The sequence below is a fragment of the Notothenia rossii genome (genome assembly GCF_949606895.1).
Source record: "Notothenia rossii genome assembly, chromosome: 7".
Classification (NCBI taxonomy): domain Eukaryota; kingdom Metazoa; phylum Chordata; class Actinopteri; order Perciformes; family Nototheniidae; genus Notothenia; species Notothenia rossii.
The window spans coordinates 77922592-77946313 of record NC_136905.1 but is presented as its reverse complement, the minus strand read 5'-3'; the positions used below and the strand labels follow the sequence as shown (position 1 = coordinate 77946313).

General features: G+C 40.6%; 1 protein-coding gene across 3 annotated transcripts in view; it reads left to right on the top strand.

Moving 5' to 3' along the window:
- The window catches only part of rab11fip5a (RAB11 family interacting protein 5a (class I)), a 29334-nt gene that overhangs the window by 2000 nt on the left and 3612 nt on the right, over window positions 1-23722 (top strand). Inside the window, exons 1-4 of one of the 3 annotated variants that reach the window (XM_079693597.1) lie at window positions 10754-11062; window positions 14373-14881; window positions 15656-16220; window positions 18553-22050. In XM_079693597.1, the coding sequence (XP_079549723.1) occupies window positions 14470-14881; window positions 15656-16220; window positions 18553-22050 (4475 nt within the window). In that variant the 5' untranslated portion in view covers window positions 10754-11062; window positions 14373-14469. Of the gene's footprint in view, window positions 1-10753; window positions 11063-14372; window positions 14882-15655; window positions 16221-18552; window positions 22051-23722 lie in introns of those variants that run through there. The other 2 variants (XM_079693595.1, XM_079693596.1) reach the window with 2 other exon arrangements.

Sequence of the window (23722 nt, the reverse complement as noted above, 5' to 3'; positions counted from 1 at the left end):
CATAATTCATTAGGCTTTATAGATTAATCGTTCGGTATATAAAATGTCAGACAATATTGAAAAATGTAATGTATACGTGTTGGATTGTAGGTTTTTGCATTTGTTAGCATAGAAAGCATTGTCTGATTTAGTGGAGAGACTGAAGGCAGACCTGGTGTTTACTCCCGATACATTTAGCTGAAACATTTCCTGCCATCAAACCATAATGAGATGTGGCGGCATTTTGTTTACATTCTCCAAGACGAAGCACAACATCTTGAAAAAGGATAGTTGGGGCTTTTTTGCGCAACTTTAATAAAAGTTTCATACATTTTGTGTTAAACCTGACCTTAACAAAATGTAGACTGAGGCTATTTGCCTTTTTATCCTTTTGGATAATCAGAATACCTTAATTAGTCCCACAGATGGGAAATGTACGTTGTTACAGCAGAAAAAGAACCAAAGACAGCTTAATGTTACATATGTTACATGCCAAATGTAAAGTTGCCAAATTTAGAAATAACTTTTACAGAAAATAACTAAAAGTAATACAACATGAATAGAATCACAAAATCAATTTTAAAGAAGTAATTATAATAGTAATACAAAAAAGCTTTATTTGCAAAACACTTTTCATAATCAGGTACACAATACAAACCTTTTGTATTTCAAACGTCTTTTTTTAATGTGATTTACAAGATCAGATAGTTATCAGATCGGCATTAAAAATATTTGTACGAGTGCCAGAGTATTTTCTGTCCAGCAGTCCAGGATGAGTCAGATTTGGTAGATGATCCAGGACATCCCCCGTCTTTCTGCCACCCTGTACCCTGAATATTTTGGCTTGTCGTGTACACAAACGTTCCACTCTTCCTCTTTAGTTTCCCTGTCCTTTAAGGCAGCTTTCTCTCAGGTAGACGTGTGAATATGATCTGAAAGGAGAAGCAGTCTCCTGTTGGTCACCTGAAGGTTAGAGTTAGTCAGGGATGTTAAGGCGTCAGCAGTTTGTTGTCGTGGTACATTCAGAGTCTCCATGTGGTATTCAGTCAATCTGGGCTGGTCAACACTTCCCAAAGTCAACACTGCTCATGTGTGTTACGTTTTTGAAAAAAATATCACCTCTAGTTTGACAGCAAACATCCACCAAAACATGAACCAGATTTTATGAGAAAATAGTTGTTTTTGTGCTAATTAAGGCTAGTGCTATAGAACGAGATGTTAAAGAGAAAATCTACTATTCAAATTGTGAATTAGCCATCAAACTTGACTTCGATATGATTTTCAGTCTCAAATATCTACGACCTAAAATATATCATGTTTTTTTGTTCTAAAAGCAATCTGCTGAAGCTATACTCTCTACAAAGCTACTAGACCCCATTGACGAAACAGTCGTTTTTCATTACAGTGTTTTGGTAAATCAGTATCTAAAACGGGCAGTTTGTTAAAAATGTGTGATTAGGGTAATTCAGATCTAACCCTAAAACACCAGATCAAGTGTCAAGTGAATGTGTCAACAGCGGCTATTTTTCTGAGCTGAAATCACAAACTTGTTTACCATCTCAAGTAAAAACGGATGATTTGGCTTTTTTCTTTTTGCATCTTTGAGAACTAACTAACTAAGTTTTGCAGTATATTTAAAACAATGTTTTTTCCTCAGAATGATTTATGGTTTTGGGCTATTCCCAGTAACACCTTTAAAGTAAAGCTGTGATTTGTCTGATCGTTTAGCTCTCGCGATAGAGGACGTATAAAAGGTTCTTCAAGGCTGATATTTTGGTTAAGGTGAGCTTTGTTTGCATAGTGATAAAACCTCAAAGGAGGGAAGAATAGCGGCAGTAAAGTGTGATAATAAAAGTGCAATCAATTAGTGGCTGTCTTACTTTTAAAACCAACACACACCTATAAAGCAACATCAAAAGATACTTTACTTACAGATGACCACAATCTCTTTCAAATATGTGTTTTACAGAGACGGAAGTGTCACATTTAGTATTGCAGAGGTTGAGGACGGTGCAACAACTCCTTCACTGCAGTTTCTAATATTTATAAAGCTCTTTAGAGGATGTGGGGGGCGTCACTGTGATGTAGTGCTCATGGTGGTACATTCAGCAAATGGAGATGCGTCAGGTTGAAATGGCTCTTTCTTCTGAACCTCAGACTTGTTTTATTTTCTAATCAGTTTTCACACAGTGTTCCTCTGAATCAGCGTGTTCCAGGCAGTGAAAATGAAGGATGAGGTTCAAATATAGGTTTTGTTAGGTTGGAGGAGATTCATTTTTTTCAGCACGTGATGGTTAAACTAGCGAGGATGTGCCAGAGGTGAAGACTCAAGTTGTGGACCTTGTGACTTTAGCCTCTCGAAAAATGGAAAAACATGAGAGCAAAAGTGTAAGGAAGAATTTAAATGTAATGTTTATCTGCTCTATCAAGAGTTGCGATCGTTAGCATGTACAGCTAACTAGCCTTCTACTTACAGTATTCACTTATTAACTGCTTATAAAACCACATCATTACAAACTGCATATTTGATGCATAGTATTTTCCCACTTTATAGAAGGCACTTAAAGATGCTATCAGATTTTAGGCTAGCGTTAGCAGCTCTAGCTTTTCCTATGTAAGCTAAGCAGACAAAATGGGTTGTTAGAACAAGATAAAAGTCATATCCTTCATTTTATTTCTTGTCATCTTACATGTATAATAAAACCGAAAGAACAAGGCTGTTTATATACAAAATGTCCATTTATTCTACATGATTATCAACTAGTTAGTATGCTGCTATTTTCCTGGGACTTGTTAGCTTTAGCCTCGGTCATTTAGCACATTATGATGTATCAAGCCATGAAATTAATGTCTGATCCCTTTTGTAATATCCTCCATTGTTTAACAGGAAAAACGCATTTAAAAAGTGAGCTGGACACACTGATCTCCACTAAATTATTGAGCTAACATTAGTTTTGAAGAGCTAGCTAGATGAAGCTAATAAAATATGCTAGCAACAGCTGTCTTTAAATGTAATATACAAACTGTTTAATTTAATTTTGCATCAAATTTGATATAGTAATTTGATAACCACAAGTTGCTGCATTACAGTGCGTCCAGTATTACACCAAACCAATATTCTGGAAGAGAGCGACACTCTAAATAACCAGTTATTATTATTATTATTATTATTATTATGAGCTTAAATTAGGTCACAGTTATCACAAATTAGCATTGAGAACAGCAAATCAACCACATGAATGCTTTTTTTGTAAACATGTCCCAACACGTTCTGACCTTTAGTCGCCAATGTGTTCAGTAAATGTGAGCAGAGCAGCTGCCCATGACTGTCTGGCATGGGAGGATGCAGTGGCTGTGGTGTATTTGCATGTTGAGCTATCAGTTTAGAGCAGTTTCTTGCGGTAAGGTTGGTGTTGGGCGCATTCCCCTGCAGGGTCTGTCAGGAGGCAGCTGCAGAAACACCGTGTACAAAACACCAGCAGGCAACCCACGTCTTTAACAAAAAAAAAGAGATTTGAGGAGTTTTTGACTTCACATTATTTCCCTTAATAATCACGTTCTTCCCAAGAGATTAAGGTTACCATTTCAGGTCTTTTTTTCTGCAGATCAGTGATTCTTCTAGGTGTTGGTGGGGTGGTTATTGCAGTGCTGATATTTTCATTTTAGATGTTAGATTTCAAAACATTGCTTTTTTTCCATTGCTGCCTCAGTTTAACCCCCGTCATATTGTTTATCTACAGGAAGCAAATCTCTGCTGTTGTTTCAGAATGTTACTGAAGCAGGCCTGAGAACTACACCTCCGTGTGTGTGTGTGTGTGTGTGTGTGTGTGTGTGTGTGTGTGTGTGTGTGTGTGTGTGTGTGTGTGTGTGTGTGTGTGTGTGTGTGTGTGTGTGTGTGTGTGTGTGTGTGTGTGTGTGTGTGTGTGTGTGTGTGTGTGTGTGTGTGTGTGTGTGTGTGTGTGTGTGTGTGTGTGTGTGTGTGTGTGTGTGTGTGTGTGTGTGTGTGTGTGTGTGTGTGTGTGTGTGTGTGTGTGTGTGTGTGTGTGTGTGTGTGTGTGTGTGCATTCAGACAAATCCCCTACTAAGAACAGACAGACCTGCTGGAGAATACGGTCTAATGGACATTAGATGTTATATAACGGCATGGCCGGACAATCCCAGATGATTGAGACTCCGATTGTTGTAAACATAAAGAGATTTATCAGATTAACTTCAGTAGAAACACATTCTATAGGAAGCAGGATATATTGCAGGCTACATGTAACATATACAGTATTGCTAGTGTCATATAGAGGCTGTTTTGTTGCATCATAAATGTCCCATCTGCCTTTATGAGATCCTCATGGAGACACAGTAAATAACTGTCGTGTTTTAGGTGTAAGAAACGTTAACAGTCTCAGCTAGAAGAGAGACTTGTTTCAAAATCTAGGTCACTGTGACACCACATCCCAAATTGTCTTTAGTTCCTGTCAGTACTCAGTTCAGTCCAGGTCAGAGCACTTAACTGCAGCTAGTAATAAGCTAGTAATAAGCTGGCATGCTAATGTTGGAGGGCTAGGAGATGCTGTCCCCTACTAGCTTCTCCAGGATTGAGCAATTGTGTAAATATTGTAACACGTTTTTAAATGACAAAATAAACCTTTTGTTGCATATGAGCCGTAAAATTACGTGTTTTTCATTTTATTGACGGGGCAAAGTTGTACAGTAAGATATTGCCAACCCTACCTGTCCAAAACTGATCCAAGGTCTGTTTGCCAGTCTCGAAATATTGTATTTTCAAGCTGTAAGTTGGTATCTAAATTATTTATTTGACATACATCTCCTTAACGCACTACACAGGATATAAAGCAATTAAGTGCTCAAATAGAGAAGTAGCCAAAGTGCATTTAGTGTCACAACAAGGCTCAAAATATAGCTACTTTGCTGAGAAGCATCTGAACACAGAGTTAACTGGAATCTGCTTTCGTAAGTTGGACTTGAATTTCACAAAATATGTCCTCATGTATCACAACAGCACAGTCCAATGGAGCGAACATGGTATTATTTGTAGCAGCCTTTGTAAGCACACAGAAACAGCAGCCTGCGATTTACGTTGCTTTATACTGGGGTAAACATGGGTTAGGTATTTTACAGGAGGGTATAATGCTACCACTACTACTACAACTACTACTACTACTACTACTACTACTACTACTACTACTACTACTACTACTAATACTAATACATGTCATCCGTAATTAATACATTTTATTTTTAAACCTTGTCTTTAATGGCATGCAAGGTTTCATTACACCACATAAAATCAAGCAATAAAAGATACCATTTTACTAACCTTACATCTTTGATTAAAGCTACAGAAAACCGTAATTTAACTGACTACTAAAAGAAATGTATTAACAGTTATCATGCATTTCTAGTAAGCTGTTCCCTTAGTCTGCTAAGAATTGGTGGCATTTGTTTATTTTGTGTTTAAACTTTTCACTTTTCTCAAAAGAAAACCTGAGGGTCTGTGGTTTTAAGACACAATGCTGGATTGTGTGAAAGTATTGGGAGGGAAGTTGGTGGTGAGGTTAGAGCTCATCACATCCAGATGTGGAATGTGGTCAGGGTCCCGGCTGCGACTTCTGCTGACGAGGCGGAAATCCAGGCCACGGGACTGATATTAATGCTCCTGCTCGGATGACTTTATATCATTGATAGGGATGGAAACGTCTAATGAAGTAGCACCTATCACCTACCTTGCATTTTATTGCCATTCTTGCAAACACTAAGCCGACAATCTGCCACTTATGGGCGTCGATGAGGGTCTGCAGCTGACTGTGGGTTGTATATTTTGCAGTCTGGTTATCATCGTTGGCTTTAGTTGGACCTTGCCGCCGGCTGTTTTGCTGAATCAACTCTCTGTTTGGCTGTTCATAATAAGGAATCTGATGCTTCACACTTTAAGAGAACATTTCTGTTTATTAAAGAGGACATGTTATGCATATTTCAGGTTCATATCTTTATTTTGAACCTCGACTGTGACATGTTTACATCCTTTAATTATTCAAAAAGGTCTTTCTTTTTCTCATGCTACCTGTGCTGCAGCACCTCTTTTCACCCCTTTCATACTTTAGATTAGGACCAAATATCTGCAAAACAAGAAGGGCTGCACCTTAAAATCAATGAGTCAAATGATCCGCCTGTGACCCCTCATTTTACCTGATGAATTCAAAGGCCAGCCATCTTTTTCTTCACTCACATTGCAATAGTGCCTTAATAAGTAATGTGAACAATGTTTCTCACCAGTGGTTAAACACATCAGATAAAAGTTGTTATGACACAGCAAGAGTTTCACACCCACAAAGCTTGCTTAATGTCACAATGTCTCAAGGTGTTTTAAGACTGGTTAGGTAACTTGCAAACATCGGCGTTAGCATGGCTGTATTAGTTCATTTTCTAAATGTGACATTTAATGTCAGAGTTCGTTTGTCTTTTCTTAAGTTGTACTGAAGCAAATCGCTCTCGAGGTCTCTGTAGAGGCCCTTTGGCCTCACAGCAGTCCCTTAAGGAGAGGATTTTCAGAGTGATGTATAACCTTAAATGCAATATGTTTGGTGCACTCCTAACTCCCACTGTTGACACAGATCCTGCGCCCTTGGCACCAGTTTTGTTTCAGAGAGTCTCTTCTCGGTGGCTCTGATAGCACCCAGACTGCCGGAGCCCCGCAGAGACACGCAGGATAAAATAGGTTGATAGCCTACTTGTCTTGTAATTTCAGCCCCGTCCTGCCTTGGAGGGAGGTTTCCAGTGATCAACTTGTTCCACAGAAGAATTTGTAAGCCGAAACCTAGAATAAGCTAAGAGAACATTTTCCTATCTGCTCCTTGGTGGATGAGGAGATGGTGTCACACTTGGATGGGATGGGGTGGGGTGTTGTGATTTCCTGTTTTTGCAAGATTGGGAAGCCGATACGTGGTCATGCTTTGCAGCTCTGGAATGGGTCTGGAAATCTGTTTAGACAAACAGAACAGGCAGAACATTTGAATGTAAAACTTTTTTTTGTACTGTAACGTTCATCTGCTATTTTAGTGGATTCAAACCAAAAATGCTGTCCAATATGAGCACAGCGGCCTCGTTGAACTGTACTGCGTGGGACGATAGGAAACTGGGTCCTCTCTAACAGACTGATCTCTGCCTGTGTACGTGGGCTTCAAAATGTAGGCTGCTGTTTTTGTCAGAGTTGCAGTTTCTGTATTTAGGCCTCATGTTACTTTGTCGTGCGTCATATGACCTACCAGCGCAGGTGTTTGAATGTAAAAGCGTGTGCACATTGTTTTGCATCGTCTTCTAAAATACAAAAGACAGAGTGTGTGTCACGAAAATAGGTTTTGAAATGCTTAAAGTAAGCAGAAGCAAAACTATTTCCTCCTGATGTCTCTGTTTTTTTACAGTTTGAATGCCTAATTCAAATATAAAAGCAACATGTAATTAGACAAAAAGCACATCAATCACACATTTTAAAGTTTTAGCGTTTAGATATATTGTGCAGCATTATTTTGGACACTAGTGGTTCATTAGATGCGAATGGATGTATATATGGGGACATTGGTGACAGCGAAAGCAAGGACAAGATAGAGGAAGCGCTGACAAACTGACAGACTGAAAAGTTGCTACAACTTCCAGAATTAAGAAAACCTGGTACTCTATGTACAAATGCTTATTAACACATTAACTGAACTGCATATAACAACAGCATATCTGTCATACTGTGTTTGCGTACAATCACTTCAACCTTACTGCGTATTAATGGCAACTGTAAAACATTGACAGACATTGGAAACATGAAATTGTCATTAGACAGTAGCCTAGATTACAATCCCTGCATGGTCGACGGTATGGTGTTGGTCGTAGTAGCTGTACGTCTGCAAAAGAAAAACCCTTACATAGTGCCCAGGTCCTATGTTTGGAATTTGAGCCCCACCTTCGGCTGCAGGGAGTTGGCCGTTGAATCAGGAGCAGCACTGATACTGTTGTTGAAGCATCGATGTGAAACTCGAGTCCACACCTAACAGTGAGGTATGCGAGGTAGAAGCACTGGTTTACAATTTTAGACACTTGAGAAAGAGCCTACTCATAAAGTCTTTATGTTTTTTACATGCCTCCGCCCCCTTGACATTAAGAAGAAGGCACTACATGCTCAGATTGAATTTGTTCACATGCAGTTTGATAATCCGGTAACAGGATTTGACTCCAAAGTAAACATCTGGATTATTATAATTCTGATTGATTTTTATGCAAATGCCACAGTTTAAACATCTCCCTACATCTTTTTAAAGTGTGTGTGTGTGTATGATGGGATTAGTTAAAGAACTTTCCAGTGTCTGTATATTTCTATTGTTGTCCATTTATGAGCAATGTAATGTTTGTTGTTCCTGTGGAGCTATACAAAGCATTGGCATTCCTCTCTTTCTCTTCGGTGCTCCGGACTCCACCTTCTTGTTATTTTCAGTTTGTTCTGAAAGGAGTTTGTCTGCTAATTGTTTTCCCTGCCACTTGTCTTGGGTGTTAGCCTTGTTTCAGGGCTGAACTTAAGGTCGAAGGCAGGATGATGATGATTACACAACAGCCTGTGCTGTGAATTATACGACCAGTGTTTTTTTCCCCACTCTGCAGCCTACAATTACATCCCTGTTTATCCTAGAGAAGGAAAACGTTCCTGTCTCTTTTCCGGTGAAAACAAATGACTTGCATGTTAAAATAGAACTATAAAAATGAAAATAAGGGCACTGAGTTTATTTTTTTTCTTTATTTAAGCAGGTGAATCCCACCGATCTCTTTTTCAAGGGAGACCTGCTGCAAGTAGGTTCCACATGAAGACATAAAAACATAAAACAACATAAAAACAAAAAGGACATCTTAGAGCATAGTTACAGGGATGATAGTTTACATACCTAACGACATTTACAAGTACCAACAGTATCAGATTGCATAGCATCTATCCGAGCTTTAAAAACATTTAGTGGAACCAAATTGCTCAGCTTCCATTATTTTTGCAGACTGTTCCAAGTTAGAGAAGCTGCACGCCTAAAAGCTTTTGTCCTTAAGACAGTCCTAGCATTTGGCACATTTACCAAAACCACATCATGAGATCTCAGGCAATAGCTACTTGCAATTCGCCGTGTGATCAGAGAGCAGATATAAGATGGTATTTACCCAACATGGCTTTGTAGATGAAAATGTACCAGTGACTGAGCCTCTGTACAGTTAGTGAAGGCAAACCAGCCCTTGCATACAGGGTACAGTGATGAGTTAATACTTTACAGTTAGTTACAAATCTCAGAGCATTGTGATACGCGGCATCTAACTTGATCAGGTAATGGGCAGATGCATTCATATAGATCAGATCACCATAGTCCAGCACTGGTAAAAAGGTCACAGAGCCTTTTCCTGGCCTCAAGTGAGAAACGGGACTTGTTTCTGAAAAAGAAACTTAGCTTCACCCTTAGCTTTCTAAGCAGATTATTGACTTGAAGTTTAAAAGAGAGGCAATCATCAAGCCAGATACCAAGGTATTTATAACAGGCAACCACTTCAAGTACTTCAATCAGGAGAGATGGTTTTGATGTAAGAATACATATTTATTGCGAAGATACACAAATGAAGGTAACGGTGATTTTGGCGATTAGGCCCCGTTGTGCAGAAAGTATCATTCGGGCGGGTAGAACTGATCCAATGAAACCCCCCTGGTGGTGGTGGTGAATGGATAGTTGGGTCAGTCTGAAGAGGAGTGGCTTAGCTTAACCCTGGAATCAGAGTGACGGGAGGTGAAAAGGGGTGGAGGAGGGTTGCGTAGAGTCACCTGAAATGACAGCTGTCAGAGGGGAGAGAGCAGACTTAAAAGGTTTGACAGATCGCTATGATAGGCTCTTGGGAATAGAGCGAAGTGATTGGTTAAGCTGGAGAGTGACGCCCCCGATCACTTATTGAGAGGAGAGAGAGTAGTTACGTAGGAATAATGAATAGACGGTCTTCCTGGTTGAACTTACGCTGAGCTTCATTTGTCTTTGTGTAGTAACAATATCCAAAGTGGTCTCCGGTGTCCTTTTGGCTTTTGAAAAAAGCATTACCTTAGTTTTATCAACATTTCAAATAAACTTAAGCTCAGAGAGCTGCGTCTGGATAATATTAAAAACAGCCTGCAATTTAACAACAGCCTCCTTAATGGAGGGACCTGCACAATACATCACATTATAGGTCTCATGAATCCAGATCCTTTCAATTGAAGCTATATTACAGGATTACTGCGACTTAAAACTTTACAACATGTTAAACATTGAATTATCATCATATATTATGTAATGAGGAAGAGATACATCAGCTGCATATTTTGTCAATATGTTGCATGCTTGTTGACCAATATCCAAAATAGGTTAAGGCCACGCAAAACATTTTTAGTTGCTCTGAATGAATTTAAAATTATTTGGTTGTATACATTCTAACTTTTAAAGCTAATCCAATAACTAATTCAAATCTACAGTTCCAATACAATGTAATGCAAAACCAATCTTCTTCGTGGCAAGAAAACTATTAAGTAAATACACATGTAGTTAGAGATTATTGCTAACAGTTTGCTAACATAGCATACCAACAAGATATATTACATGTTACTTGTTATATATATAACAACAATACACATTAGCAGGCTAACTTTTAATATTCTGGCTAATATGCTAAACTTTGATGCTAACTGTACATATTTTACATGATAACAAAAGCTAGATTTTTCCCATCATAAATCCGATAATGTCATGATTTGTTTATGGAATTGTTTTACATTTCTGGTTTTCAAACTAAACACAATTCATTTTAAGATAATTTGAGACTGACCGTTGAGCGGCCCGACCAAGCAAGGAGGCAGAGGCAAAACGTCCCAAATACAACCCGGTGTGGGCATTTATTAAAATCATGTGCACATAGTTCACAGCCTCAATCCTGCTGTTCTCCCTGAACACATTCTGCAGCAACAAGGATCTCACACCACTTTACAAACAGGAAACACAGAGCCTAAATGCCCATAGACTAATCAATCAACAAGACACAGGTGAGGGGGGAGGAGACAACACAGGGCACCAGGTGCACACAATCACCAGCCACAGACAAAACGGGGGGGAAACACTTTCAAACTAAACCACATGTACAATATTACAAGGCCCGAAGCCGTCAGTCCACAGTGACGAAGTTACCTTTGTCACAGATAAATATTTGTTGGTGTTAGGACGTCATGTTTGGCTCGGTTGGTTTTTTGGCCATTTCTTAATCTTAAATCGATATACATTAATCAATAATTAAAATAATGTCCTTTGCAGCCCTACAGAGAATATCTGAGGCATTTATGTGTTTGGGTTTTTGTATATACAGTCTATGGTTTTCCCCCATTGTAGTGTTGCTGAGTTTATGTGTAGTCACCCTTCAGGTTTACAGAAAAAAAGGAGGAAATGTTTTTGAGGCGAAATAAAAAGCTCTCTGGTTTCTAAGAAAGCTGTGAAGTTAAAGTGTGAGGTTATTTTCTCAGTTCCTTCACATCCGTGGCCTGGTTTCTTGTCTTCTTTCATGTTGCAGCTTTCAAGTCTTGTCTTTGAGTTTTAAACCCTTTGTTTTTCTGCCTCTTCTTTCGTTTCACATTTGATTTTCTTGTTGACTTAACGGACCTTTTCCCATTTCATCAAGCAAAAATAAGTTTCTTTACATCTCACTCATCCTGTAATATATTTGTGCATTGACACTGTTTCACTTATCTTTTAACCTCTTAAGCACTGCCCCCCCCCCTATTTAATAAACTATGAATGTTTTATATCCATGTAACGGGAAGAAACTCAGCTAACTGATTTTAATTTGTGTTGCTAACGCTGAGCCTCTGAATTAGCAACGAGCGAAAAATGCTGACAGATTATTGCACAGAAACTCACTCATAAAACCCTTATTATTGATCTTTTCTGCACATCCAACATATCGACTGACATCGTGAGAAGACACAGAATCGATAGGTACATAGATCATCACTCTATGATAAGGATAAGAACTCACGGAGATAATAACAAGAACAGACATCAAAACATGTGGCGCTAGGTAGCTAAAACTGGCAACATGGCTTACCTTTGTCGTTGTCTGGTCAAAAGTGGTCTTCAATGGCATTAAAACGATAAAAACGCTGCTGAAGTTAATCCATAGGTTAATCCAATGTGTCTGTGTCCCTTTGAAATGATTTCTGATAATCCATAAGCAGTAAAACCCTGCTTTTCCGTTTCCAGATGTCAGTTTTTCGTTTCACATTTTATTTTATTGTTGACTTAACGGACCTTTCCCCATTTCATCAAGCAAAAATCATTTTCTTTACATCGAACTCATCCTGTAATATATTTGTGCATTGACACAGTTTCACTTTTAAGAATGTAGCGTCAGTTATTTGCTTTTAATTGATTTATAGAAAATCACAATACAGCTTCATTATTGCCATGTAGATAATGAATTACAAGGAATCTGGCTTGGTGTATGGTGCATACAATAAACATATTATAAAGAAATATAACTATATATGATATGATGATGCCTTACAGATCTACTTTTAAACTTAGTTTTCTTTTCTTTAATTTTTCATTCTCATGTAGAATGCTAATACGAAACATACATTTGGTTGTTTATAGCATAAAGGACATCAGATTTAATGTGAGGTAGGGGAATAATCATTTGAGTATAAGTATGTGTATATAAATATGTAATTTACAACAGCTATAAGATGCTTGAAAAGTTTGAAAATGCACCTTGAAAATGCTTGAAAAGTGCTTGAATTTGGAAAAGGTGTAAGAACCCTGTTTATGGCTGAGTAATATGACGATATACATCTTCAAATGGTTTTAAAATGACAATCTTTTTTAATTGTTCTATATTTTTTCTATCGCAAAAAATGCAAGGCTATATTATTTGTTCCATATTTACATTTCACTGGGTTTTTCACTAATTCATTAGATATTGTTTCCGTAAACCGATCCATTTTGGAGCAGTTTAATCTGGAACTATGTACACACAGAGTTGTGCTATTTGGGCAGATATGTGTCACTCAGCCTCTCATTTATGAACAATAGAGAAATGCAATAGAGAAGTGGTTGAGGTGTGAGGTGAAAATAGCCTCGCAGCACAGGAAATGAAAAAATAAAAGCAGGTTGTGGTTTCAGACCAAGTTTTCAGCCTTGCTCCCTGCGCTCGTTGGCAGCATGCAGTGTCAGAAACAAATGTTAACTGGGGGACTTTTTCTCACTCATTTTATTCTCTATAGCAGAACAGATGAGACTTTCCCATGAGTCACGGTGACCTTGTTGGTGCTGTAACGCCCACGGGTGACAGCGTTTCTAAGAAGTGCTCCTCGGTGCCCGTCCAGAGTGGGAGTTGGGGGCAAACTGTTGGTTTTTATGTAGGACAATCACTAAGTTCCAATAAGACATGAGCATTGTTCTTTCTTACCCGGTCACTGAAAATAAAAGAAGCCTCCCCTGGGTATTGCTGGATGTCTGGCCACAAACAGTTTTGTGGTTTAGTTGGGCACGCACGCACGCACGCACGCACACACACACACACACACACACACACACACACACACACACACACACACACACACACACACACACACACACACACACACACACACACACACACACACACACACACACACACACACACACACACACACACACACACACAGGACTGATTAACCCCATTCATGATAACAGTACATACATTACAATATGATAATTTATTCGATGCTAACACAGATAATAATTCTGTGAAGGGTTTTTTTGTACACCCTGCAATAAGTTATTTCTTTTTTAAAATATTATTACACTTGTACTATATTTAATACTTTTCCCACACTGTAAATGTTCTTTAACACCTACTTGTTATTATTTAACTGTTATTACTGAGGCCGCAACTAACGATTTTGTCATTATCAAAGAATCTGTGATGATCATTTTCTAGATTAATTGTTTTAGTAAATAAACTCTCAGAAAATTGTGAAAAATGTCCAATCCCTCTCACTCAAAGTCCAAAATAATGTCTTTAAATGTCTGGTTTTTTCAGTCCAAAACCCAAAGATATTCAGTTTAATATATTATTGAACTGTTTCCACTTCTGCATATTTCAGAAGTGGCTTTAACAGCTTATTTATTTAAAAAGTTGGCAAATATTTGTCTGTCAATGTAAGCATTGCAGCTCTACCTCCAAGAGGACAAGTGTGAACTTGTTGCTGTAGGTTTATACATTTTTATTAAAGCACATTTGTTTTAAAAGCTACTTACCTGATCCTAATTCTTCCAATGTTTTCTGTTAATCTCATGTTTGTGTATTTTGCTCTGTTACAGGTGGTACAAGTTAAACTCTAAGTCGGGGAAGAAGGAGAAGGAGCGAGGAGAAATCCAAGCCACCGTGCAGTTCACCAGAAACAACCTGACGGCCAGCATGTACGACCTGGTCATGACGGACAAGACCGCCTCCACCTTCGGAAAGCTGAAGGAGCGCATCAAGGGGAAGAGGAGATCCAGTGAGGAGGACTCTTCCTCAGCCGTGCTGCCGAGTGGATACGGCTCCCTGCACCGGATGAGGCAGCGACTCCCGAGCGACGGAGGCGGGGAGGAAGACTACGAGGACGACGAGGGAGGGGAGGCCCGGCGCAGCAAGATGAGGACTTTCTTCCTGAGGGGGAAGCTGAGGAAGTCCTCGGACACTCGCTCCAGCACGTCGCTGGGCTCAGAGAGCAGCGAGTCGTCCCGGGGGGGCAGTCTGAGCCCCACCGCCGGCATCAGCATGGTGGTGTCCGACCTCTCCAACTCCCCTAGCAACAGCAGCAACCTGTCCCCTGACAACAGCCCAGGTGAGGGGGGAGAATATTTGACTTTAAACTCATTATACAAATCCACAGTCATACATCCTTAATTCAAGAGGACATTTTATGCTCATTTTCAGGTTCATACTGTATTTGTATGTTATTCCTCTACTGTGACTTGTCTACATTCTTTAATGTTCAAAAAGCTCTTTATTTTTCTCATACTGCCTGTGCTGCAGCACCTCTTTTCACCCTCTGTCTGAAACCAGAGGCCAGTCTGCTCTGATTGGTTAGCTGGCCGGATCTGTTGTGATTGGTCAACCGCTCAGAGATGTCCTGCCCCTTAGCCTGTCACGTACAATGTGTTGGAACGCTAGGCGATAGAAGTACAAGTGTTGCATAGTGATGTTACTATGTTATGGATGTAAACAAAGGAGGCCAATGGAGGCGTTTGAGACAAGGGGTGAGGGGGATTGTGAGAAAAATTTCCCTCTGGAAGGAACTTTGGGATTTTAGCCTTTGCAGACCATTTACATGCACAAAAACCTATAAAACACACTACAGGGAAGGGAAACCCCTAAAAGCATAATAGGGGGCCTATAACATCAAAAATGTTTCCTATCTGGGATCATTAAGTACATCTAATATATTGTAATCTAATTATAACACCTACTGTAAGTCTGCTTTTAATCCCTCCCTCTGTAGAAATATTTGTCACTGAGTTATTTTATGGTTTTATCACCTCGCTAAGCCTCTTGTTAAATAAGTAAGTTCATTGATTAACTGCATTGTTTCTCTCTCCTCTCCACCTCCCTTTTGCAGAGCACACGGCAAACTCTCTCCAGTGTGAGTTTGGAGACGATCCCGGGGAGATCTCCATCATCGTGCCTCCTCTTCCGACCGCGTGGGTCAACGGAGGCGACGCTTACAGTGACCTGCCCCTGGACAAAGGCTCAGTAAACCCTGTGGATTCTCTAGGCCTGCCGCCGCTGCAGAAGTCTTTGCCTCTCTCCGTGTCTTTGCAGAACCTCAGGCCTGCCTCGGCCGCCCCAAAGAGCCCCATGGGAGACGGGCGGCGCTGGTCCTTTGACAAGCCCGACGAGGAGGAGAAGGCGGCCATAGCGGCGGCGTTGGAGAAAAGCGGCCCAATGCTGGGTGACGAGGAGGAGGAAGAAGAGGAGGGATTGGGATATGCTGCTCAAATCAAGTCCTCCTCCTCCACGGTGGAGTCCGGGAAAAAGCAGAAGAGGAACTTTTTCTCCCACGGGAGAGGGGAGTCTGCTGGGAAAGGGCAGAGTCGGGGCAAGGATGAGTCTGAACAGGCCTCCGCCGCCGAGGAGAAACACAAGGGATGGTTTGGATCAAAGGACTCGAACAGCAAACCCAGGTGAGACACACACACACACACACACACACACACACACGCACACGCACACGCACACGCACACGCACACACACACTGTGATCACTGAGGAGGGGAATCACACAGCTCCAAGGGCTATAGGATCATGAATTATCTTTTTAGGGTGATTATGGGTCAAGAGGGTCAAAAACTGCTGAACCACTATTCCCCTGTATCAGATGTTGTTATTACATGATGCAACCTTTATAACATTTATACTTTAGCATACTTATTTATTTAATTTATGCTACTTTATACTTTTTCATCACTACAGCTATTTGACAACATCAACTACCTAATGTACAGGCTCAGATTATTAGCTAATACAAAATGGGAAAAACGGATCAATTATCATTAAAAACTAACTATAGTTCAAAATATCCACCAGCATTTACGCAAATCATAGTAATTAAATATACATATCATTTTTTGAACAAGCCAACCATTATGCATTACAAGTACTATTACTTTTGGTACTTTCAATATTTGATGATGAGAATCAACTCAAGTAACATTTAAAATGTTGGACTTTTACTTTTAAATCCAGGTTTTTTTTTTTATTAAGTATTGGTACCTTTACTTAGATCCGAGTATCTAATCTATGCCACCACTGGTGACCTGTATACTTTGAGAGGGTTTGAATTTAACCTTATCTCACATCATCATTTTACATTTAGTTAATAGTCTGGCTGGGCGATGTGGAGAAAATCATGACTTTTTTTTTAAAATACATCAATATTATCAATGTTCTGATATTATGGGTTAAACTCAGAATCTATAATCAGAGAAGAAAAACAATATCTTGAAAAGTTATACATTTAATAGTTTACTTTTAACTTCCTGTGTACCGACATGACTCAGTCTCTGGTTACAGCTCATATCTGCAATGCAGATGGAGGGGGGGGGGGGTGCTCCTTCAAGCTGGAGCCTGGTGCATGGTTAAGTGATAATGTCAGTTTCAATGGAAAGATGATTACACAATATTGTGTGTGTGTGTGTGTGTGTGTGTGTGTGTGTGTGTGTGTGTGTGTGTGTGTGTGTGTGTGTGTGTGTGTGTGTGTGTGTGTGTGTGTGTGTGTGTGTGTGTGTGTGTGTGTGTGTGTGTGTGTGTGTGTGTGTGTGTGTGTGTGTGTGTGTGTGTGTGTGTGTGTGTGTGTGTGTGTGTGTGTGTGTGTGTGTGTGTGTGTGTGTGTGTTACTTGATCCGTCTGGTTACTAATTCCTTTTCTTTATGGCGGTCATTTTTGACCGGGAACACAATAGGTGTTACAAAGTTGACTAAATCATCCAAAATTCAATGAAAGTGGTGATCAGTAATTTTAAATGTCTACTGTGAAGGATATCATAAAGCCTTAATGCAATCGAATGTAAAACAAAAAAGTTATGATTGATGAAAGCAATAAATCGGTCAGATTTGACCCGAACACAACAGGAGGGTGAGTCCAAGGTTATGTATTTAATAAGATATACAGTAGTACAGAGAAACACTCCAAATCTCAATATTTAACTAAATTTTTCGCATGGAAAATTACTATTATGATTAGTAAAAAAAGAAATGTCTTGGTCAATTACTTGACTAATCGTTGCAGCTCAAAAGTCATATATCCAATTATAAGCTATTTAACTTGTTTTTTTAATGATATCCCTGACAAGGACCAAAAAGGAAACCACTACAGTATCGTAATGTTTCCTTGCACTGAGGGTAAACAAAATATTGGACCTGCTGATGGAGGCAAAGTCAGCGATTCTGGAGTGTAGTACACCCAATAGCTTCCTGCCAGCTCTGTATCTTTACATTTTGACAGCCCTCACAGTTATCACTACACCCAGCTGAATCAATTATTTGTTTAAAAAGCATTCAGCTTTATTAAGGGGGTGGTCTATAACATTTAAATAACCCCTATATTAAATCTATTTTAACATTTTTAGGGTGATGACTTCCTAAAAATATGTCGACAGCCATTTGTGGCCTCATTAAAAAAATGAAATAGCTTTCAAATGTAAATAACAACATTTAGTCCTGCTGTAAAATGTATTTATTGTGTTAATAGATTATTGCACTGTCTCCAAGTTGACAAAAAGAACTCGGGTTAAAACGTATTTTCCAGACAATAAAGCAGCAACAGTGCTAAGCCTTAATTCAAACAGTGTTTAAGGGAATAGCAAGAACTAAACGTCTTTTTAATAATGTGGGTTTAACATATTAGCCATTCTGTATCAATGTATGATTAAGATGTGATTTTGAACCAAAAAAAAACCTGTAGTCGACCTGAGGGATCCACACTAATCACGAGGACTGTGTCCCCTTCCTTTCACAGCCTGGTGGTGTCCCCTAAACTAGAGCCCAGCACTGACCCCCACCCCCCTCCACTCCCACCCAGTCACCCCCCGGGTCCCCCTGTCGATCCTCTGGTTTCCCTGCATCACACTAACCCCTTCTCACAGAGCACCTCACCTCCCATGTCCCCCTGCAACCCTTTCTTCTCTTTCATCCAGCAAAACCCTTTCCATGGCACCATGCTTAACGCTGAGCCCCTAAAACCTTCGCTGCCTACTCTGCCTTATCTCTCCAGCGCCCGGCCTCCCATAGATCAGCTCTTTCCGCAGGCGAGTAACCCTTACCCCACACTCAACGACGAAAACCCAACCGCAGAGGACGCTAAGAAACGACCTCTTCCTCCACCTCCCACATACGAAGAGAAACCTTTCACCGTGAAGTCGTCCGATCATTTTATGTCTGCCGGGGCGCCTGAACCTGAATGGGACGAATCCTTTGAAGCGTTTGCTGCTGGCAGGCTGCAGTCTCCCGAGGACCTGACCGCAGACTGCAAAACAGAGCAAAACACACCCAGTGAGCATTCACTGGAACACTGTAACGAAAAAGCAGCATTACAACCCATAACGGATCAAAACACTAACGTGAATGATGCACTACATACTCAACCTTGCACAGAATTTGTATTTGATACACAGAAATCCAACGCATATCATCTTGACACATTTGCACATTCCCTCGAGACAATCCCAGAGCACACCAGCTTTGAGAATGACGATGACACTTTGAATACTTCCACTAACTCGCCAACACCAGATGCTTTCACTGACCCTCATCAAACTAACGCTGCTACTAACACAAATGATGTTACTGACACTAACGTGCATCCCAGCCCCGGGCATGCCTCGTCTGTGAAGCTCAGCAGCAGCTCCCCAGATCCGACTTCTTCAGGCCTCGGGAGTTCTGCAGAAGAGGATTTCCTCTCGTGTGTCTCTTCTTATTCAGACAAATTCTCTGCGTCATCCTCGGAGGAAGCCGAGACACAGAACTTTGAAAGCAGCATCCTCGGCTTTGAGAAATCATCCGATTCATCTGTTGTAAGGAAGCGCTCTGAATCAGAAGATGACGTTACTGACAGGTCCATTGATCTGGATTTAGGCGATGTGTCTCAACATGTTATGAAGCATGGGGATGGTGATGAAAAGACAGATTTAGACGGGATATTAGCAGCACCGATGTCAACAGTGCTTACAAAGCAGCAGTCAGCAACAGAGATGAGAAGTGAGTCACCAATCTTTTCATACTTTTCACCAGAACTACAGCCAAAATCCTACATTTCGTTACAGCCCGACAATGAAAAGGGAAAGAAAGGCATCGACAAGGAGGAAGCCGAGAAACAGAACTTTGAAAGCAGTACCTTCGGCTCTTTTAAAGAAGAAGAATCTGTTGCTAAGAATCCCTCAGAATCAGAAGTTGACATTACTGACCAGTCCATCTGTCTTTCTTTAGATGATGAAGCCCAGCACAATGTTATTCAGCAGAGCGATGGTGGTGAAAATGCAGATTTAGACGGTATAGAGGGCTCATTGGTACTAACGTCCCCAAAGGTAACACATCAGCAGCCTGCGGGAGAGACAGGAAGTAAGGATGCAGATACACAGTCACCAAACTTTTCGTACTTTTCACCAGAACTGCAGCCAATATCCAAAATATATTTACAGCCTGACAATGAAAATGGAAAGGAAGGCATCAACAAGAAGGAGGAAGCCGAGAAACTGAACTTTGAAAGAAGCATCGTCGGTTTTTGTAAAGAAGAAGAATCTGTTGTAGGGAAGCCGTCAGAATCAGAAGTTCACATTACTAACAGATCCAATGATCAGTCATTAGCTCAGCACCATGTTACTCAGCACAGAGATGGTGGTGAAAAGGCAGATGTACACGGTATACAGGTCTCATTGGGACCAACGTCACCAGTGCTTACACATCGGCAGCCTGCAGGAGAGACAGGAAGTGAGGATGCAGCAGACTTGTTACAAGAACTACACACAAAATCCAACATATTTGTACAGTCTGTCAATGAGAATGGAAAGAAAGGCAACACCTCTGCGAAGGATTTTGTGTCAGGTATCTCTCCTTTTTCAGGCAAATTCCCTGCGTCCTCCTTGGAGGAAGCTGAAGAACAGAACTTTGAGAGCAGCGTCCTCCGATTTAGTAAAGAAGAATCTGTTGTAAAGAAGCCGCCAAAATCAGAAGAAGACGCTACTGACCGGTCCTTTGATCTGTCTTTAGTGGATTTAGCTAAGCACAATGTTATTCAGCACGGGGAAACTGATGGAAAGGCTGATTTAGTCGGTATAGAGGGCTCATTGGCACCGCTGTCCCCAGTGATACCACATCAGCAGCCTGCAAGAGATACGGGGAGTGAGGATGCTTCAAGCTTTTCAAACTTGTTAACAGAACTACACACAAAATCCGACATCTCTTCACAGCCTAACAAGGAAAAAGGAAAAGACGTTGGTGAAATGAACACATCTGTAGAGGATTTTTCTAAATTGTTAAATGATTCCTCAATATCTGAAATAAACACTACGGATGTGACGAGTCCAGATGATAAACTGTACTCCACACAGCCATCACTACGCATCATAACCTCCTCCCCCGATGTGAGGCACGGTTCATCTGACTCCCCCATTGAGAGCACTGGTTTAGGAGGGCAGGATGCAAGCCAGCGTTCAGTGGTACCATTTGGGCTTTTTGACGACTTCTTCAACACCAGTCCCAGCCAAGACTTTGACGACACCATGGTGCACACTCCCGCGTCTGATCAAAGCACCAGCAGCTTCCTCCAAAGCCTTTATGTCAGCACCAACTCGCAGGATTACCAAACCTGTGGGTCTCAACCTTCCTCCAGCGGCTCAGAGCAAAACGAGACGCGGCACTCTGCAAACTCAACGCTGTGTGGCGATCTGATTGAGATTCAGACAACCCCTGAGGCTGCTTTGGACCAAAAAGACTCCAGAAGCCAGCCATTTCACGAGGAATTTGACGTTATTGGAGGCTCTTTCTTTGGAGCCAAGGACACTACACCAACTCTTAAACCAAGCTTCACGATAGAGGATAACTTCGGTTTACTTTCCGCAGCATCAACAGACCTTTACAAGAGCTATAATCCATGGAATCTAGATGACGAAGCTGTGGAATATCAGCATGTCGTCTTGGGTGACATGTTCTCGAAATCCCCTCAGGCACAAAGTACTACACTACCCCGCTCTCACTCTGAAGGCACACTGACACCTGCCTTTGAAGACCTCCTGCAGCCCTCCTATGGGAGCGATCCCGGTGCAATACAGGCGTCCTCCTCGGCTCCTCCTCTGAGCCCTGACCTCCCCTCTCTGACCTCCTTTGCTCCCTCTCTAACTCCTTCAAGTAGTATCTCCTTTTCCCTCCCTTTTCTTTACAACGCTACGGCGAGATCACCACCCAGCACGGCAATGCTTGAGGAGATGCACCGGCAGCAGCAGGCAGCCAATCAGCAGACCAGGTGAGGTTGCACATGCTTGGGGAAAAGGTAGACAGGAAGCACTTTTTCCCACTTCCAGAAATTCTTCTATCCTGTGGTGTTTTCAGTCTCCGTCTGCCGCTTCCGCCTGCTTTCTCTTCTGTACCGACGACTCTCAAGGGAAATCTCTTTTTGTGGTGTGACTTTCTCTTTTTTTTTTATCACTTTAAGACTCTCACACACACACACACACACACACACACACACACACACACACACACACACACACACACACACACACACACACACACACACACACACACACACACATACAGCCTGTATGTGTGAGATATATATATATATACACATACCTCCTCTGCAGGTGTCTTGTTGTTGTTGTGTGTCCTGGCTCTGCGGTAACAGGAGGGGAAACAGAGCCTCGGGCCAATTAGCAGTTATTATTTTACCCTGTTTCTAACCACACACCCCCTCCTTCCCAACACACACACACACACACATCTCAACCAGAAAAGCAGGTTTTGCACGAGAGCAAAAGAGGTGTTGTTGTGTCACTGATAGCATTTCCTTTCCTCCTCGGGGTAATAACACATTTTGCACAATTCTACATGTTTGATTGCACCAACACATGCAATTAAATCTTTCAATTTTCACCAGTATTTCCTTTTAATGAGGACCCTTACACATGCCTAACCTCCTTTTATTCTTGATTGCTAAAATTAACAGTTTCTGGGGATTTTAAAAGGTTGATGTGTTGTGTAGCATCCTTGTCTGCCAGGAGGTCCAGAGGACAATATGTTGTGATCAAATAACAGCTCAAACTTTATTACATGCGTTCAAAAAGATATATATGAAAACAATTATGGTTGTATTAATGGAAGTCACTACAGTGTGTAAATGATTGGTGGTAGAGTATCTGGTAAATGTAGGTCACTGACACAGGAAACATGTCTTTCCTGTGTTATTATTGTTGAGGTGTTTCCGTTAACTGGCCAGCTTTAATTTGATTTAAGAGCCACAGAGCTGCCTCATTTTAGCCAAAGTAGGATGGTTTGGTTTTATGAAAAACAACAAAAACAAACTAAATTGACAAAAGAGGGATGTTCTTTTAGAAACTAGGTTTGGGTTTGTGTGATTTTCACAATAAAAGCTAAGTTGCAACCTTTTGCTAACTCATCACAAGTTAGCGCCTCCTTGTTGACATACAGTGAGTCACTTATTTAGCTAGGAATATAAATAAATGTGATGTGTTTCTTCTCACATGTTTTTATATTAGCATAATAAGGCCTGATGAAGTGAAATAATTCACAATAAAACATTTAAGAGAATTTAGGAAATGTTAACATAATAGATATTTACTTTTCCCAATATAAACTTGTGAAGCAAAACTGTATTTACAAAGAATTATAGTATACATTAAATTAAAACAAGCCTTGTGTTTTACCCACAGTCACAAGCAGATTTAACTTTTATTTAGTGGCACATAGAATGATCTTTATATGAAAATCGACGCTGACTTCCCCTCTAGTACTAAAAAAAATCCTTTTAGTTAAATGCATGTTTCCGCATAATTTCAGACGCATCTCTGTAAGACAATTGGCTTTTTTGTTTTGTCATGAATATTAACAACTTTGGACCTCCAGGAAGACAGCCTGATGGATGTCTTTTAAAACAAAAATAAAAAGCCACGGTGATG